General features: G+C 39.6%; 3 protein-coding genes across 3 annotated transcripts; 1 reads left to right on the top strand and 2 right to left on the bottom strand.

Annotated features, from left to right (window-relative positions):
* Positions 1–9,370: 9,370 nt before the first annotated feature.
* On the bottom strand, positions 9,371–9,926 carry LOC148727976 (chromobox protein homolog 3-like). Its single transcript, XM_088762383.1, has 2 exons — positions 9,768–9,926; positions 9,371–9,649 (listed from the first exon to the last, which is right to left on the bottom strand). The coding sequence occupies exons 1-2, from the start codon at positions 9,924–9,926 to the stop codon at positions 9,509–9,511; spliced, it is 300 nt and encodes a 99-aa protein (XP_088618509.1). The 3' UTR covers positions 9,371–9,508.
* Positions 9,927–14,535: 4,609 nt separating this feature from the next.
* LOC148727975 (uncharacterized) lies at positions 14,536–16,197 on the bottom strand. The gene has a single exon (XM_088724899.1). It carries the CDS (start codon positions 16,195–16,197, stop codon positions 15,157–15,159), a length of 1,041 nt encoding a protein of 346 aa, XP_088581025.1. The 3' UTR covers positions 14,536–15,156.
* Positions 16,198–16,922: 725 nt separating this feature from the next.
* On the top strand, positions 16,923–19,274 carry LOC148727974 (uncharacterized). Its single transcript, XM_088725208.1, has 2 exons — positions 16,923–18,303; positions 18,839–19,274. The coding sequence occupies exons 1-2, from the start codon at positions 16,925–16,927 to the stop codon at positions 18,840–18,842; spliced, it is 1,383 nt and encodes a 460-aa protein (XP_088581334.1). The 5' UTR covers positions 16,923–16,924; the 3' UTR covers positions 18,843–19,274.
* Positions 19,275–20,196: the final 922 nt, after the last annotated feature.

The raw sequence follows: 20,196 nt of genomic DNA, 5'->3' as shown, positions 1-20,196 counted from the left end.
TGCGGTAAGCTCTACGGTTCAACAGCAGAGAAGGTGACGGTAGGTTGCTGTCTACGGGTGTGGTCCGGTATGTCAGCAATGCTAAGTATGGATCTTGTTCCGAGGCTTGTGCTTTTCGTAAAAAGTTCTTTACTTTCTGGACTGACCACTCTACGAAGCCGTTGCTTTGTGAATACAGTGGTGAGCTTGTCACATGGTCAATGCCCCACTGCTTGCAAAAGGCTGTAAATTCTTGACTGTTGTGCTGTGGGCCATTATCAGATATCCAGGTTTCTGGTACCCGATTTTCTACAAATATTGACTTGAAATGGTTAATGAGAGTAGTAGATGTAGTGGAGCTTAGCTTTCTCACGATGGGGTACTTGCTGTAATAATCTGTTACCAACAGATATTGGGCGCCTTGGTAGTCGAACAAATCGGTGGCAAGTTTTTGCCAAGGAAAACTGGGTACACAGTGAGGGTGTAAGGGTTCCTTTGGCTGGCGTTTAGAAAACTGTATGCAAGTGGCGCAGTTGAAAGCAAATTCATTAATATCCTTTGAGATACCTGGCCAAAAAACACAGTCTCTAGCTTTCAAGTTACACTTTTCTGCCCCCAGATGGCCTTGGTGAATAATCTGAAGTAATTGAGGACGCATGTTGCTTGGAATCAGAAGACGATGTCCCTTCAAGATGAGGCCATTTTCAACACTTAGATCTTCTCTGAAGTTCCAAAACTCTTTCAGGTTAGCAAGACATTCGTTTGGATATTCAGGCCACCCTTGATGAATGATATCCTTCAAATGGCTGAGCACAGTATCTTGAGTTGTGTGGTTTCGTATTTCATCCAGTTTAGCTGGGCTAGCGGGCAAGGTGTGGCTAATGGCATCAACTTCAAGTAGCAGTGTTTCTGAGTCTTCTTCGGGGGATTCCATGCAGCAGACTCTGGATAGGGCATCTGCTACAACGTTTGTTTTGCCTTGAATGTATTTAATTTCCGCGTTGTATTTGGAGATCTTCAGGAGGAGCCTCTGGAGGCGTAGCGATGCACTGGGTATGCTCTTCTTCCATATGCTTTCAAGCCGTTTGTCGTCTGTTTCTACAACCACTTGCTTACCAAAGACGTAGTGGCTAAATCGCTCTAAGGACCAACAGGCAGCTACAAATTCTCTTTCAATGTTGCTGTATCGGGATCCTGTATCGCTGAGTGATCGGCTTGCATAGCACACCGGTTTACTGTCTTATATGAGTACACACCCAATTCCTTTTAAGCTTGCATCTGATTGAATCACATTGTCTTTTTCTGGATCATAATAGGCCAGCACTGGTGCCTCGGTGATTATTTGTTTGAGACTTTGAAATGCTTTGTGATGCTCTGGTTGCCATCTATACGAAGGGTGTGCCTTTCTTCATCAGCTGCCTCGATCAGGGCTCTGAGGTCTGGGCCATGATCGTGGAGAATCTGTTCAGGTAGTTGACCATCCCCATGAATGTCTGCAATTCGGCTAGATTCTGTGGGGAAGGCATGTCTCTGATAGCCTTAATCTTGAGATCATCAGCTCTTAGACCATCTGAAGTCCACGTAAATCCAAAAAGGGATGTTTGGTCTACTTTAAACCGAAACTTATCCGGGTTGAATCGTATGTTGTTCTCCCCTGCTGTGTCAAGGACATTCAGTATGTCCTGATCGTGCTCTGCTTCGCTCTTACCGTAAACAAAGGTATCGTCTGCAATACCACTCAGGCCATTGAGGTTTCCAAACACATTGTCGTACATTTTCTCTTGGAACACGTCTCCACTGCAGGTAAGTCCGAAAGGCAGCGTCTTCCATTTGTATTTGCCCCATGGAGTACTGAAAGTGCAAAGTTTGCTGCTCTCGTCGTCCAGTTCAACTTGCTAGTATCCGCTTCGGGCATCGAGGATACTAAAGTGGGAGGTGCCACCTACCGTGGGTATCACATCTTCTATGGTTCTCACATAGTAAGGGGTGCGCTGAATGGCTTTATTGAGGTCACGGGGTCTACGCATAAGCGGATCTTATGACTACTGTTGAATTGACCCATGGTGTAAGGTTTTTAGACTCTACTCATCATGTATTTCTACTAAAATGCCTGCCTGTGTTAGCCGTAGAAGTTCTTCTCGGTAGGCACTTTGCAGGTGGACTGGAATCTGCCGTGGGGAATGTTGTACTGGAGGAATATACGACTTAGTTTCTATATGAATAAAGGCTGATAGTTTCGAAAGAAATACGTTTCACCCTCACAACCACTCAGTTAAATCCATCATTCTTAAAAACTTTAAATTACTTCAAAACGATCCAGAGACAGGCACTATCTTTTCGCAGCCTCCGCTCATTTCATTCAAACGCGACGAAAACTTAGGCAATTTTTTGGTCAGAAGTTCTTTTCAGACTAATGAGCAACCAGGCACTTTTAAATGCGCTCGTGCACGATGCAAAACGTGTCCTTTCATTCACAACACTGATAAAATATCGGGACCTAAACGATCCATTAAGATCACCGACCACTTCACGTGCACCTCCGCTAATGTAATCTATTGCATAACTTGCACTTATTGGAAAAAGATATACATCGGGGAAACAGGCAGAAGACTAGGTGACCGATTCCGAGAACACCTTCGAGACGTGGAAAGGAATGACAAGGACACATCGAAACCAGTCGCTAGACATTTTAATTTACCCAATCATTCTAAGCAACATATGGCAATCTGCGGTCTTTCCTTGCACTTAGGTGGCACAGAAAGCCGTAAAAATCTTGAACAAAAGCTCATCTTTCAAACCGGCAGTCTAAATCCCACAGGGATCAATGAACGCTTTTCATTCCACTAATTTATTCATGTTTTTCTCGTTGCCATGCACCCACCAATAACGTAGCTCCATTTTCTGCCTTTAAAAGCACACACAACCCACAATTCCTCTATTCGCTCCGACGAAGGGCTAACGCTCGAAACGTCAGCTTTTGTAATCATTACGGTGGCCAATTTACCATTTCAACTTTGTTGATATATCCATATTAGTTTCTATATGGTATAGGGGGCTAGGGAAACTGCCAAGTCCAGTAGAGACATCTTGATACTCTTTCAGAAGGTATTCTTTCGTCAGAGGGAAAGGATGTGGCTTACCACGTGCGTCGAATAGTTTAAAGGACTGACTGGTTGATTTGCTGCTACTTTCAACGTAGACGGCCCAATTAAGTTTCAGAAGACTCAGACTTTGGGCTGATATGTTACCAATGATGGGAGGCCCATCGACATCTACACCTTCCGCCTGGATTATTTTGGGTTTTGGGTTGTTAGGGCCCTTTACGTAAACTCGGCAGGAGCCCAAGCTCGATATTTCAGTTCCACCATATGCTGTTAGCTTGGTGATAGGTTTCTGTAGATAATCCTAGGGGCAAGTTGATTGTATAAGGATGTGGGTATGATGTTGGTTTCTGCAACAGAGTCTATCTTACATGGGACGGATGTCTGTTTCCCTGCTGGGCTCAGTGATAGGAAGACTTCCAAGAGGGCTTTCTCTCTAGAAGAGATGGCATGGACACTACTGGTCAAGGGTGTTACACCAATTGGGCCCAGAAATATGTGATCATTAGGGTTTGGTACGGACTCGCTTGCACTATTACTTGTAACTTCAATGTCATGCACATCTCTCTTTTTTAACTTTGATAGGCAGACCTTAGCTGGGTGTCCTACTTTATGACAATAATAGCATGTGGCATTCTTCGCTGGACACTGATCTCTGGAATGAGGACCCAAGCCGCCATTCCTGCAAGCCTGGGATTTACCTTAGCCAGTGTTTTGTCGCTGATTTTTGAGGCCTTAGTATCCTTTAGGCGCATTGATGGAGTTTATTTAGGTATTTATTAACTGAAGCTGTTTTTTTGCTGACTCTTCTGACTTGGCCATCCCACTAGCTGCGTTAAACGTGAGAGCATTTCCAACCTTGAAGCAGTCCTTACGTATACGGTCAGATTTCACACCCAGCACAAAAAAAATCTCTAAGGAAACGATGGTTGTGTTCGACTGGATAGTTAGCTTCCTTCACAAGAATTCTTAGTTTCGCAATAAATTCCTCAAGAGAGAGAGTACCTTGTAGAAGGTTATAAAGCTCCCACGCTGGTATTAACTCATTTTAGTTTGGTTTCAAATCTTTCCCAGTAGTTGTCCAGCTTTTTCTGCTCGTCTGCAGACAGATCCCAGCTGTTGAACAATTCGATACCTTGCTCTCCCGACCAGTACAACAGATGTTTACACTTGATTTCCTCGTCAATTTTAGTCATCGGCCCATCGCATCTTTGTTTCCACATTTTGAACCGGTTGTATAGGTTTTCGTCTGTACTCCAGTCAATTGACGGGCCTTTGTCGCCAGGTCTTCTCCACGGGTGATGGGTAACGAGTAGCGGGTAACGGGTAACGGGTAGCGGGTGACGGGTAACGGGTAACGGGCGGCGAATGACGGGTAGCGGGTGGCGGGTAACGGGTACCGGGTGACGGGTAACGGGTAGCGGGTGGCGGGTAACGGGTAGCGGGTGGTTAGGGTTAGGGTGATTGAAGTAAGAAACGCGTGGTGTTACGTAATGTGTTCAGGGAACTCCCCGCTGTGAAAACAGTTCAAAGGTCACGGCCAGGTAGAAATACTTTCGACACTCGCGCGGATTTCAAGAAGAATATTTAGGTCCATTTGAGAGATTCCACTGTCATTAAACGGAATAAACCGAGACATCTTGATGACTTCAAACTACGAGGTAAGTCTATTTAGAGTCAACTGTAAAGAAATTAAAATTATATTGTATTTCGTGGTCGCAATTGTAAGCTCTTGAAAATCACCTTCTTTAAAGTTGTAGTTTGCTTTTGAAAATCACCTTCTTTAAAGGACACCTTTAAAGCTCTAGAGGTTACTTACGTTACCCGCCGCCCGCCGCCCGCCGCCCGCCGCCCGCCACCCGCCGCCCGTTACCCGCCGCCCGCCGCCCGCCACCCGCCACCCGCCGCCCGTTACCCGCCGCCCGCCGCCCGCCACCCGCCACCCGTTACCCGCCGCCCGCCACCCGCCACCCGTTACCCGCCACCCGCCGCCCGCCACCCGCCACCCGTTACCCGCCACCTTTTACCAGTGAAAATCTTTTCTTTTCCGATCCCGCTCCTGACACCATGTAAAAGGATATGCAGCTTTTCGGTAATTTTATTTAGTTATCTCAGATCAAGGAATATAAACTGTGTCCCGAACATGTGCTTAGTCTCTTCACTGCGCATGCGCTAGACCACTTGGTAAGCTTATCTAATGTAACAATGACTTGTAAGTTAACTTATTAGAACAACAAAGGAGGCTCATTACGACTGTTATGGGTTATAGGAATAAAGGAGTTTCACTTGAAAAAAAATCAAGGGATGGGAAATAAGGAAGGGGAAATTACAGATACTTCAGGTATTGCTAAAAGATGACATAGCCAGAAATTCCGAACCGCGCGTGCGCAATACACCGTAAGACTTAGAATTTTAACGGTATTTTAAACGTGCCGAAGAATAGAAGGTTCAGTATGGAGATTCATATAAAAACAGTTTCTAAAATTCGTATTACGGACATAACCCCACCATCCCAACGCCAGTTTCAATGACACTCATCAGTACTTTCATTGCAGAATTACTTTGTTTTCGTAACTCAAACACCCGTTGCGGTTTTCTCGGTTATTACTTGCAGCGTTTCATTCCAAAGAAATGCCCTTGACAACATACAAAATGGCGCCTATCTTCATAAATGCCACTTTCTACAGTTTGACTTAGCCGAAATCCTCTCCTGGTATCGATCCATCCCAATCAAATTGTTTAAGTTCAAAGATGTCACTCAACATTTATAGCAATTAAGACTGTGAATGCCCTGAAAATATTGCGGCTTTTTTCGTCCTCTTTCACCAAATATGAACGCATCCACGAACCGTAATCTTACCACGATCGCGTGAAAAAAGAAGTCTTGATTGCCTCTCTTCTTGCCATTAAATGCTGTGCAAGAACGATCGCCATTTTGATACTTACAGCTAGATGACAGATAAAAGGCTGGTAACTACAGGGGGTGATTACGAGGCTAGAGGCTCGGTACACAAGCTTTTTTCAGGAGGGAATTTCACAAATTTTTTTTTCGTTTTCGCGTGAAAAAAAAAATCAAAAATCAAAACAATAAGGAAAAAATGTCTGATCGCTACCTCGTCCGTGATCCCCTCGTATCTATTCGCAATCAACCAGAAGCACTTTTAAAATATGTCACAAAACAATGTGTAGGTGGTAATAAAGTTGTGTTCTGGCTGGCAATTTAGAAAGCTGCACTAATACAGTGGAACAAATTGAAAAAAGAAACGGCAGGCATTGCATACATTGACATAATTAATGAAATAATTCCTGGACACGCGTTTAAGATCAGTCGTGAGAGTGATCAAATTGAGCGCCGACTTTCAAATCGCTGTCCGGCCACTTCCATCACATATCAGACCCTTAACACAAAAGGAAATTGTAAAAACAGAAAAGAACACGAGGAGAAATTGTGTAGGCTGGCTATTTTGAGAAGTGAAGCAATCTCGGTAGAGAAGTGGGAAGCAGGTCTGCATTCCACTCAGTTAAAACTTGAAAAAGCATAAGAAATCTGTAACTGGAGAGCAAAATATGAAAATCTTGAGGAAGAAAAGGAGAAACTAGTCGAAGAAAAGCTTTCAGAGATTGAAAAAGATTATGCTAGAGAAAATAAAAGGACAAGAGAACTAAATAATGAGAATCAACAACTGGCTAAGTACATTGACAGGTTACAGAATGAAATGTCAGCTTTTGTAACCATTGCAGTGGCCAATTTACCATTTCAACTTTGTTGATATATCCAAATTATTACAGAATGAAAGCTTGGGGATTAAGAGAGGAGCTGAAACTCCAGACCTCAAAACCAAACAAGCAAAAAACTGAACAGAAAATTAAAAGAACTAAAGAATCAAGCTCCATATTAACCATGTAAGTGAAAAAACTCCAACTTCTACTTTCAACACACTCAAAACTTCACAACTAGAATTGAGCCCATAAGACACTTAATTTTGTTGAAACATTTGGCCTGGATTTGCAGCTTTTAAAATCTAAAGATCCTAACAGCACTGATAGCTTTTCTATGACTTCTCAGCTACAATCTGGGCCATCCCAATCCACAGCAAAAACATGGTAGTGTGGCATCCCCAAAATCAAGGTATGTAAAACTTCACTCTGATGACAAAAACACAGTGGAGAGCATACTCTTTTTAATGGATAAATTTGGTGTTGGAGATGTTGAGAATCACAGATATTCTGATAGAAAACTTAATCGAAGATGTAATGCAGTGAGATGACAAGGAGTGCTCTTTACCACTAAAAGATCTTTAGAAAAATCAGGAGTTATCCAAAACCTAACAGCAGCAATAAACAACTGTGGTGTCAATTTTTAATTTGGGAGAAGAGAAATGCTGACAGCAAGGGTAGTGGAACCTTGGATTGGACAAGCCTCATGGGAGATGATAGGAAGAAGCTCTTAACAGAGCTTTCCAAGAGGCTAGCCAGTTACAACTGTTTGCAAAAAACACATGCCACATGGTTGTTCAATTATGGAAGGTAGGTACAGTTTAAAAGTCTATGCAATTTCTCTATTCATAAAGTATTCAATTAAGATAACATCACAGTCCAAGTAATCAATTCATCCTTATCAATTATTACCTCCTAATTTAATGAAAAGTTAGGCAATTTGCTATTTACACTTTTTTGAATATTTCTAGTCTTGATGTTCTGTCTTTAGGGCTTTTGAAGATGTGTACTTCAACTACATTTCATTATGGGAGCCACTCTCTACAGTACTATTTAAGCAAAGGTACAAAACAATCCCATTACGACTTGAAACTTTATGTATTTCTAATTGATGATGTGTACATGTGTTTTAAAATCCAAAGACAAAAAAGTGGATCATTAGTTTTACTGACCTTGGGGAGAAAGGAATACGCTACAGAAAAGAGCAAGTCACCCGTTACATGCATGCAGGAGCATATCATGTTACCCAAATGGTACAAAAAAATAACAATATAAAACAGTTCCGTGGTCAAGGTAAAAATTCTTGAAAAACTTTTTACTACACCAGGCAGTTGTTTAACTAGCCTTGAAATTAAGGTGTGATTACATATTTGTGTGACATCATGTTACTCTTTGTTGCAACTTACTGTTTCAGGGGTTGAAAAAAACATTGACCATGCACGATGCATCATACAAAGGAAGAGCAATCACAATGATGATCTAGCTGAGGTGATATGCACTGAATACAGATTGGAAGCTCTGAAGCACAGAGAGCGACAGCACTGTAAATACACAAAAAGGGCCAAGGAATACTGGGATGAACTTATAAAAACAAAATGCGGAATCAGCTACTTAAAGAATATAACTCAATCAGCAGTCTCCCCTACTAAAGAAGTATCTAAAAGAGCTAAAATATCTAAAGAAAAGCAACAAAAACCCAAACAAAAGGGAAAGAAATAAAATACTTTAATTTTGCACATACAATTTTTACATTTGCATTCAATGTTCAAAGTACACATACTGTGGTAGGTGAAAGGTATGTATACAAAGATAAATGTTTATGTACAAAGCAATGTGTCTTAAACAGATTTGACTGTGGACTTACACAGATTGATGTACAAAGCCAACAAAGTTAAAATTTACAGAGTTGAATGTACACTTAAAAAGATGTAGGTACACTTATAAAGATGTATGCACACTTACAAAGTTTACAGGTATGTATTTAATTACAATGACTATGTTACAATTTACAGAGTTGAATGTTCACTTACAGAGATGTATGCACACTGAATGAATGAATGAACACTTGTCACAAAGTTGTACACACTTATAAAGATGAATGCACATTTGCAGTTGAATGTACCTACCATTTAAACTTGGCATATACATCTCAAACCTTGTATAACACATTTTCCACTGACTCAGACTTAAATAGCCCTGCATGCAAAAGTCTTATAATTTTTTTATTTGATATGAAAGGAGCATATCAGGAGAATATTTTTATTAATTTGAAATCGTGTGTATGATTACAGACCAAATTGCACTCCGCTTATTGTTAATTTTATTACCATTAACAATTTTGCTAAGGTAGCCCTTCATGATTCAATCATTTAGAGCTACTTTGGTAAAATTAAAAGAAATATTCTCCTGATATGCTCTTGGTAACAAAGCAGGAATCCCACCTGTACCCATTTCATACTTCTTTGGAGACCAAGAAATGAACGTTTTAACCCTCAAAGGGTAAAAAACCTTCATTCCTTGGCCATGAGAGTCCACCCAGGAATCCCACCCAAGAGGAAAATAAACAGGATTAAAATCATCTTTCTCAAAAAACGTCCATCCCTCCCTCGTCACTCCCTTACCAGGAAACAAGAAACGATAAACATCCCCCCGAAAAAACAACCTTACAGGCAAACGTGACCGCGACTTCAAGTGCCGTTCGACGGCCACCCTTAAAGAACATTTTCTTGAACAATTGCCACGTCCGGGGTTGGCCTGTTAAATAACTCCACACATCGAGGTAAGATACCCTCCTCTGGCTGCCAGGAGGCTTCGTAGGGCGAGTAGTCCTTCCATTGCACCAAATATTCTACCTAATTAAATGAAAGGTAAAAAAGCCCGTGCTGATTTCAGGTAAACACTGAGTTTAGTAAAAAAATATATCAACCAAGCGAGCACGTTCGAAAACAGGCACTACAACCAAACACTTACCGTTCCTTTTCTTTCCCGTCTTTCAACGAGCCTTCCAACCATCCAATAAGATGATCTTCTGCTCACAATATTTTTTGGCTGGCCGAAGTCGGCATCCGCGGATGAAATCGAATGTAACACCGAGAAGTAGCCTTTCAACGGTCTATAGCACGACGCCATTTTGGTTTCACAACGGCTTTCCCCTTTAAGAGATGGGCCAATCACATGCTAGCTTTATTGACAGGCTAACATGTGTGTTGGCGCGTAACAGAAATAAGCACCACCCACTTTGGTTCGGAATTTCTGGCTATGGATGTACTTGACTGGAGGGTTGGACAGGTGAAAGTACCCCTGAGAAGTCATCATCAGAGTCAAGAGAAGAGTTGTTGCAAGGGGAGTGTATTAAGTCTGGTTCATGTAACTGCGAGAAGTTGGTGATGATTGGTTTGTTTTTGGAAAAAATGTTGTTAAAAGTAGTTTCTATAAATGTTCTCATTAGTTGTTAGCCGAGCCAAGTCCCAGGTCTGGTGAGTCCGTAGTGTCTTGGTCGATTGGGTTCGTGAGTTTTATTGTTACTTGGATCTTTCCGAGTCGCTTGGAGTACTTCTTATATAAAACTTATCAATTGGAAATCTTGTCCTATTCCCACAATTCTTTGTTCATTGTTAGCAAGTACAAAGGATTGCAAACTCCTGTCCTTTCCCAACAGTTATAATTATTACTGAATCATTACTGAAAAAATGAGGTAACATTAAAGAAAAACAAAGCATGTTTTATTCCCCCAGTTTTTTGTTGCAAAGGTGCGGACGCTTTCTGCTACCATACAAGACGTAATTCGCTCTGTTCCCGCGGTAACCGCCGGTCAGGGCCAAGGGTGTATTTTCGCTGTACCTTGTCTTTTCTTTAATTCTTGTGGAACTATAAGGTACGTACTCTAATTCACTCTACCTAAGCGTCATGCTAGTAGTCCTGGCGTGGGTAGTCGAATCAAATGGAGCGGATAATCAATCAAGCACAGTTGGACTCAATTCATTGACTGAGTTGGATTTCGTTCGCTCACAGTTCGATTAATTAAAAGCTGCAAACTGTTTTCGTGCATGAGAGTTTGTCGCATAGTAGATCAAAGCTTGGTAAGACTAACACTCTACCTGAATGGGTATAACTAAGAGCGATCTTCGCAGTAAGTTCGAATATACGACTTTCATATATTCACAAACGTTGGCTCTACATGAATGTCGCTTAAACAAATGTGTTCATCTTCAAAGAGTAACTGGATGGAATATCTTCGATAAGAATCATTTCTATCTAATATATTCTTTTAGTGTTTAGGTTATTGATGAATAGTTAACAACTATTCACCAAAGTGGAGGTGGTTAGTGGTGGATATTTACCGAGCCGCGAAGCGGCGAGGTAAATATCCACTGCTAACCACCGACGCTGAGGTGAATAGTTGTTTTAGTATATACTAAAACAGTGAGATAATATACACCAACGTCGTTAATTTGAGTGATTTCTTCGTTTGTCACGGATGCAAACCGGGACGCCATTTTTTCCCGAGTTCCTCGGAGGTAAATAGCAAAGGATATTTGGAGTTTGATTAGCCAATCTGAGCACGCCTTCAACGCTATCCACTGTTTTAGTATATAGTAATCCTTTTTACAGTTGTGGTCTTGGTGGCCAAGCCTTTGAACAGGAGTGAGGCTAAGGGTGACCTTGTTATGATAGTGATGTTGCTGCTTTTCAAATGCAAATTTCTTTGTTATCTTGCTAACTAGATACAGGTCTCTATCACAACAGGGTCACCCTCAGCCTCACTCCTGTTCAAAGGCTTGGCCACCAAGCCCAGAACTGTAAAAAGCACTATTAATCTGTGTTGATGTTGTAGTTCTTGGAAAAATATCTCACATGTTTGCCACTTAGCCTCTTTTGGGTCTTGATTGAATAAGTGATGACCACTCTCATCTTGAGGCTAAAATTTATAGTGGGTCCCTTATACTTTTTACGTGGAGGATGACTGAGAAATTATTTTTTCTTGTGAATCGTGATTTGATTCCTTTTATTCATGAATTGTGATTAAAGATGATAATATCTTTTCATGTTCACATGAACAATTTTTTTGTTTAAACATGACCCATCAATAAAGAGCTGAGTTTAATGTGATTCATCAATCATTTTGTTTTGTGCAATGAATTTCCAACTATTTTATTGTTTTGAAAATGTATGCATTGTTCTCAAATGACTCTGGTAGGTTTTGATCAGCATTTTGACTGTACATAGACTTCATGTGGATTGATAAAAGTTATAAAACAGACCACAAGTGGTTCTTGAACAAATAAGACATGATCTCCCCTCTGGTCAAGACTACTCACTAATAAAAGTAAAGTATTTAATCAATGCGATTGTCTTGAATTTTGCACAAATATGAAAGACTTTTGAATAGTATTCGTGGTGCATGAGAAAGCTAAATATTTTTACACTACTGAGTTTTAAAAACGAGTATAGGAGACCCTCTCTATTGTAGCAAAAACGAAGATACGAAAGCCTCTTTATTTTCTTTGTATAACAAGATCTTGTTATGGTTTCATTCTGAGAATATCCAAATCCAATTTTAATTTTTAAAATTGTGACAAAATGTGCAATACTTAATAATACAGTCCAAGGTGTAATTGACAATGATGTCAAGCTTGATTAAATCAGCTATTAAAATTTTGTTATCTATTGACTTGTGGTTTATTTGATTCTTGTGGAACTATAAGGTAAGTAATCTTATTCACCCTACTGTAGCTCCGTACTAGTTGTCCTGGCATAGGCAATTGAACCAAATTGAAAGGATAATTAATTAATCGAACACAATTGCACTCAATTCACTTTATTTCGCTAAATCATGGTTTGATTAAATTAAAAGCTGCAACTTGTTTTTGAACATAAGAGTTTGTTACATAAGTGGATCAAAGGTTGAAATTGCAAGTTTTGGATGTTTAAAAACCGGAATAAACTATTTTAAGCCAAATTGGAACTTTTATCTCTGGTTTTGTTCCCTATACTTTCCGTGAATGAGTGGAAAATATTGCGCAAACACATTTCTATCTTTTGTCAAAATAACATGCCAATTTTGAAAAGAGAGTTCAACGGGAGAAAATAAGGGGAATAAAAGAAATATATTTTCATCCCCAAAACTTAATACAGTCCAAGGTTTGATAAAAAATTGATGTCAACTAGTAGCAATTGAAATGTCTTTATCTATGTTACCTGACTATGTTCAATTTCTTGTCTTGAAGTTTGTGAGAAAAGGCAAGTAGAGTGAAAATGAGGCAGAGCAAAAGAAGGAATGGACTCAGATGTGCCAATACTGACAATGAGAAACCTTATCACTGCACACAGTGTAAAAAGAGCTTCAAGCATCAATGTGGGTTAAATCAACACGGCAGGGTTCATATTGACAAGAAACCTCATCCATGTACACCATGTGAGAAGAGTTTCAAACATAAACACTGGTTAAATCAACATGTCAGGGTTCATAGTGGTGGGAAACAATATGAATGTACTCGTTGTGGCAACACATTTAATCGAGCAGGACATTTGCAAAAACATCTCCTAGTTCACAGTGGTGAGAAACCTTACAAATGTACTCATTGTGACAAAACATTTAATCATCCATCAAATTTGCAAAGACACCTCAGAGTTCACAGTGGTGAGAAGCCTTACAAATGTACTCATTGTGACAAAACATTTCAACAAGCAGCAAATTTGCAAAGACACCTCAGAGTTCACAGTGGTGAGAAACCTTACAAATGTAGTCATTGTGACAAAACATTTAATCAAGCAGTACATTTGCAAAGACACCTCAGAGTTCACAGTGGTGAGAAACCTTACAAATGTACTCATTGTGATAAGAGCTTCAAGCGTCAACGTATGTTACATCAACACACTAGGGTTCATACACCTTTGCCATAATGGCGGAAAATCGGGTGGAGGTCTGAGACTGGTTATGAATAATTTCACCAAAGCGAGGCCACCGGGGCAACACCTATGGCGTCTAACGCGAATACAAACTCTTATAATTCCTCGAGCTTTCTAACCGAAAATGACATCCCTGGAGCTTCTTTAGGAGATAGGAATCTCTCACAATTGAAGACTGAGGACTTGAGATTCTGGTTGAAGTGCAGAGGTGACACAGCAAAAGGTTTAAAGACAAAAGCAGAGCTTGTAAAAAGGTTAGTTTCGAGCACAAGATGCGAACTTCGAGATGTTTTGATTGCTTGAGAAAATTGTCAATTGTGATTCCTTACACTTAAATTGACCTAATTTCTTATACTTTAGGGTCCTTGAATACATCAAGAGCGGAAAGGGTAAAAACATCATTGATCCTGATCCCAACAATCTTTATTCTAAACGAAAACAACTTCGCTCGGCAAACAACACAAGTTCACTCTCCACCGCTAAACGACATGTTCCCGTCAAGTTCCCTGAATCTATGTGGGGCTACTCACTTCAGAAGATGCCACTGTTTACCAGAGCGGAATTAAACAATCATATAACACGTTCTGCTTAAAAAAATTGCAAACAAAAGTACAACTAGCGTGCCCACAAGTCTACGAAAAGCAAAGACTTACCTGGAGGATGAATATCTACATTGCATAGAAACAAATGATGATCAACGCTTCTTTTATGTAAGAGCGACATGTTGCCACAGCTATCGTAAAAATGATACTCCCCACGAGCTAAAAGTAGCTTTATGCATTATCACTGCAGATGTAATGAAGGCAACGTGTTCCTGTGTTGCTGGAGGTGTAGGATATTGCAACCATATTCTTGCATTATTGCTAAAACTTTGCAAATTTACTATATTTGAGTGTCAAACATGATTCACAGCCTGATTATCAAATATTCCTTAGTTAACACTTAAAAACTGTGAGAGTGAAACCAGGATTCAACTAATCAGGAGCTTTGGAGAACCAGCCCTTGGTAGTATGATTATAATATATTGTAGATGCTTTCCTTGAAACTTTTCCAATTTTAGTAATGCTGTAAGTTTTTATTCTTGGGCCTTGCTGTGAGCAGAGAAGCAAATTCAATCTTTGAAACAAATACTCTAGCATTAATATTACACCTTATAACTAATAATTTTCATACACAGGAAATATGGTTTAGTAGTATTCTAGTATTTTTCTTTCACAGATTGTAGTGCCTATTTTATTGGAATGTGAAAAGCTTTCAAAACGTTTTGTTTTAATTAAATATCAAATCTTGTTAATTGAAAGAATGATTAATGGCCCAAACCTTTTAGCTTTTTTTACAATGAAAGCAGAGAAGTGAAACAAATAAATGTCATTGGAATTGTACACATAATAGTATTTACAAAGACGTTTCATTTGTTGTTGCCTTGGTATCAAACTATCTTACTGTAGCCTCATAGTGTCACTACAGAGATAACACTGGGATTAGCATTACATAGCAAGGCACATACTGTCCACATCTGATTCACTAGGCCCAGCTGATTTAAAGGTACTACCCCATCCCAAATGTGGAAGTTTTTAATCTTATTTATGACCCTTTCAACATGAATTCTGAGGCTGGCTATTTCCTGGGTCTGAATAACTTCTTCTGCAGGCATTTGTTTAGAACTTCCAAGGAATGGAGGGATGTTGAGCTTCACTCCCAAGGGTAGCAAATCCTCGACTGTAAAACCTTTATCGGCCATTACCGAGTCACCTTCATCAAAGGGTAAGTAAAGAAATCCACTGCGATAGACAATTTCTCTGTCAGAGATTGACCCGGTGTAAAGTTGACTAACAAAAGTTACAGCACCACTTGGAGAAATCCCCACCAGTCCTTTGAGTGTGGTGTGATTCTTGTAACTGCTGAAGAGTTCCCCATTCAGTTGTAGGCTACTGGGCAATTGACACCTGACCTCAGTACAATCAGTTATAACTCTAGTTGATTTATACTTGGCCTTAAAATCTTCAGGCATAGATTTATCAATTACTTCTCTTGATGGCCAAATGTTGATTACACTAAGTCTCAAGTACATAAAATTTATCCAGGTTATTATTATACGACTAACTGTTGATGTTGATACGTGAAACAAATGACCCAGATGCTCCTCAGCCAAACCTTGCCTCAGCCTGCACAGTACAAGGAAGTATTCATCATTTGGCCTTAGATGTCTTGGCCTTCCTTTTTTGGTCTCCTTTATCTCAGTCTCTTGATTGTAGATCTCTGGTTGGACTTCAGACTTGGAGTAAACATAATATCGGATATTTTCTCCTTTCTCGCCGGGGTCTAGATAATTGTAGATTTCCATTAAAACAGCGTTGTTAGGAAACGAAGTGTAGAAGGACACAGCAGAGTTGTCAGCGCGAAATCTTTCAATAGAAAAAAGTCTGCTTTTTAAACATTCATTCTTCTTTGAAATGCTTTCTATTTCTCTTTGGAGCTCTCCTATTCTCATTTCATACTGTTTCACAAGCGCGACAACACTCTGATCAGTCTGAATGCATGCATCCTTCCACTCGACCAAATCAGTCTGAGTTTCGGCATCTTTTCTCTTTGCCTCATGTTCGACGTTGTTTTCATTAGATTCTACAGTTGTAATCTGACTGTCTAGCTGTTAAATCGATTTATCATTTACGCTGCTTTCTGTGCACACCATGAATAAAGCCCTGGATGATTTATGAGTAGTTGCTTGACTAGTGAATCTTTGAGGTGGAGGCTTCCTTTTGCGCGGCGAAGTCCGCCACTGAAATACCGAAGGTACAGCATTGGTTTGAAGGCATATTTTTTCCGCAATAGTTTTCTTCACGTCATCCTTTTTAAAATGGTGCGAGCAGACCATGGTTGAGTCCAAGACTTTGAAGTTTTTTCCTTCCTCTCGACGGATTGCATGAAGCCATTGCTTTCTCGCGAGTTTTTCTCTGGGAAACTTGAAGTAAGATATTTTTGAGCTGTTTTGGTCGCGATATCCCCTAGTAGTACATAAAGGAACACAGCAGTGGCATGGCATTGTATATAACTTGAGCCTTAGCTATATTAGTAGACGATTCTTTGAGAAATAAAGCTTTTTGGATTGATAAATTGTGCCAGAAACATTTTGACAAGCGCTCACAAGTGCTCTGATCCATGCCCGGGTGGCCTCGTCCCCATGCACTAGTTTTAGTTTTCACTCGGCCGCCGCCATTATGGCAAAGGTGCATAGTGTTGACAAACCCTACAAATGTATGCAGTGTAAGAAAACATTTAATCATTCATCAAATTTGCAAAGACACCTCCGAGTTCACAGTGGTGAGAAACCTTACAAATGTACTCATTGTGTCAAAACATTTAATCAATCAACAAATTTGAAAAGACACCTCAGAGTTCACAGTGGTGAGAAACCTTACAAATGTACTCATTGTGACAAAACTTTTAATCAAGCAGGACATTTGCAAAGACACCTCAGAGTTCACAGTGGTGAGAAACCTTACAAATGTACTCATTGTGATAAGAGCTTCAAGCGTCAACGTGTGTTACATCAACACACTAGGGTTCATAGTGTTGACAAACCCTACAAATGTATGCAGTGTGAGAAAACATTTAATCACGCATCAAATTTGCGAAGACACCTCCGAGTTCACAGTGGTGAGAAACCTTACAAATGTACTCATTGTGACAAAACATTTCATCATTCAACAAATTTAAAAACACACCTCAGAGTTCACAGTGGTGAGAAACCTTACAAATGTACTCATTGTGACAAAACATTTAAAAAGGCAGAACATTTGCAAAGACACCTCAGAGTTCACAGTGGTGAGAAACCTTACAAATGTACTCATTGTGTCAAAACATTTAATCAATCAACAAATTTGAAAAGACACCTCAGAGTTCACAGTGGTGAGAAACCTTACAAATGTACTCATTGTGACAAAACTTTTAATCAAGCAGGACATTTGCAAAGACACCTCAGAGTTCACAGTGGTGAGAAACCTTACAAATGTACTCATTGTGATAAGAGCTTCAAGCGTCAACGTGTGTTACATCAACACACTAGGGTTCATAGTGTTGACAAACCCTACAAATGTATGCAGTGTGAGAAAACATTTAATCACGCATCAAATTTGCGAAGACACCTCCGAGTTCACAGTGGTGAGAAACCTTACAAATGTACTCATTGTGACAAAACATTTCATCATTCAACAAATTTAAAAACACACCTCAGAGTTCACAGGGGTGAGAAACCTTACAAATGTACTCATTGTGACAAAACATTTAAAAAGGCAGAACATTTGCAAAGACACCTCAGAGTTCACAGTGGTGAGAAACCTTACAAGTGTACTCATTGTGATATATCGTACACTAGAAAGTGGAACCTGACAGTGCATAACAGATCATACCATGGGAATTGGCCTCACAAGTGCAGCTATTGCAGCAAAGGGTTTGAGGATCGGAGGAGCTTAAAGAAACACAAGTGTAGACAATTGTCTTTAGATAGAGAGAAATTCACTTGTTGGATGTGTGGTGAATTTTGCCACAATGGTTGCGGCATACTTCACCACATGTATGAACACGGTATGAAAAAAGGGTAAACTGATGTTTAGTCTATTATTTTGGGGGACATGGGTTAATTAAGGTTGTGGTCTCTTCTGGTAAGTCCAACAATTGGATAATGTGTTTGGAAGAATGTGGTGGTTTCCTTTTGCACAGAGACATAGAGAATTTAGAACTGATATAAATGATTTTATATGGCCACACTGACACGCTACATTTCTATGAGTGTTAAAAATTATTTCACAAAAGAGCAAATGGTGGCTTAAGTACCAGTTTCCTTGCACGAGGAGCAGGCCACACAGAAAGGAAGCACGAGATTTAAAAGACAAAAATTCCAAACAAATATGGTGGCACAAGGCTTTTTTCAGTCAATGGAACTTCTGTCTTATTTTGTAAGGTGTTTGCCTACCAGAGTGGATTTGATGTATTCAACAGCCACTGCTCTATAGGAGACAGAAACCAAGAGAAAAAAGACAATTCTCAGTGACATAAATGTTGCTCCGCATCTGAATGGAAAATCCAATTGATACAAAATCTCATTCATTTAAGCCTCAGTAGGTGGTCAGTAGGTAGCATAAAAAATATTATGACACAAACAATATGGTTGAAATGTTCAAATTGACGTGAGAAAACTTAAGTTAATCCTTATCACTTTTGGAATAACGAACCCACGACTAATGGGGTTGATTTACTTAAATGCATGACCATTTCCTAGTTACAGTTACAATTTTATAATCATTGTCTTGTTGCAGTTGCAATTTTAATTCTTGTTGGTTTTGGAACAATCAACCCAGGACTAATGGGTTTGATTTTCTTGAATAACTATTGTCTTGTTACAGATAGAATAATTGTCAGGGGTAGTTACTTTGTTTTGTTATTGATTAATTTTTGTATGTTAGTGAAGAATACCCTCTGTAAGGAGGCAATTGAAAATGTTTAGGGTTTGGTTTGGATGCATGAAAACAAATAAATAATTTAGTTGAATAAAGTTATTACATGGTTTGACTATTTTGCAGTTTGTTAGCAATAGCAAAGTAGACAATCATATAATCATGATTTGTAAGTTAATCTATTAGAATAACAAAGGAGGATCTGTAACTGTCGTTTAAGTTTTAGTGAGACATTATTGCAACCTCGTGCATTGTGGGCTCGTGCGCTGTCGCTAATAGGAGAGTTGATGCGAGTTTTGTGCGATAGACTTATCTCCGATAAAGTTATCTGCAATCATTTGCGACTTCTTGTTAATGAGGCGTACAGAGGACAATCGGTAAGTGTATTTTTCTCTCACCTTGTTTTCGTTTCTTATTTGAACGATTATTGTTAGGGTTTATGCGCTCTACCTTTGTGTTGTTATGTAATAATTATTGTTATAGTGTAGCTCCATGTAATGTCGTTTAGACTAGGTTTTCTTGTTTGTGTTTTAGTTTGATGTGTTTCATATCAGATTAAATTGTATTGGAATCAGTTATATGGGTCTGGTGTCAGATTTAGTACCTCGATGTCCTCTATGCGATAAACGCCTACAATTACAGGCTTGTTAGACCATTATAGGTTATAGCAGTAAAGGAGTTTGAGTTGAAAAAATCAAGGGATGGGAAATAGTGAAGGGGAAATTACAGATACTTTAGGTATTGTTAAAAGATGATGTACTTGACTGAAGGGTTGGACAGGTGAAAGTACTCCTGAGAAGCCATCATCAGAGTCAGGTGAAGAGCTGTCACAAGGGGAATTGTGCTAAGCCTGGTTTATGTAACCTGTTTAGTCAGTTTGTATGTGACGTTTTTGGCTATAGGACTCAACTGCCCTAAGTTGGTCCTGATTGGTTAGTTACATTAGGTGGTTCTGTATGGATCATTCATGGATTAAATGTGAAAGGTCATTTGTATGAATTATGTCATTAGTTGTCAAGCAGAGCTGAGTCCTGAAT

This window comes from Stylophora pistillata, chromosome 6 (assembly GCF_964205215.1).
Source record: "Stylophora pistillata chromosome 6, jaStyPist1.2, whole genome shotgun sequence".
In the NCBI taxonomy this organism is placed as follows: domain Eukaryota; kingdom Metazoa; phylum Cnidaria; class Anthozoa; order Scleractinia; family Pocilloporidae; genus Stylophora; species Stylophora pistillata.
This window is presented reverse-complemented; position numbering and strand designations above follow the sequence as displayed.

Coding starts and splice junctions, on each gene's coding strand:
- LOC148727976 (XM_088762383.1), bottom strand. CDS start 9,926: ATGGCGTCGTGCTATAGACCGTTGAAAGGCTACTTCTCGGTGTTACAT. Junction 9,650..9,767: donor GACGGGAAAGAAAAGGAACG/GTAAGTGTTTGG, acceptor TCATTTAATTAG/GTAGAATATTTGGTGCAATG.
- LOC148727975 (XM_088724899.1), bottom strand. CDS start 16,197: ATGAGAATAGGAGAGCTCCAAAGAGAAATAGAAAGCATTTCAAAGAAG.
- LOC148727974 (XM_088725208.1), top strand. CDS start 16,925: ATGGCAAAGGTGCATAGTGTTGACAAACCCTACAAATGTATGCAGTGT.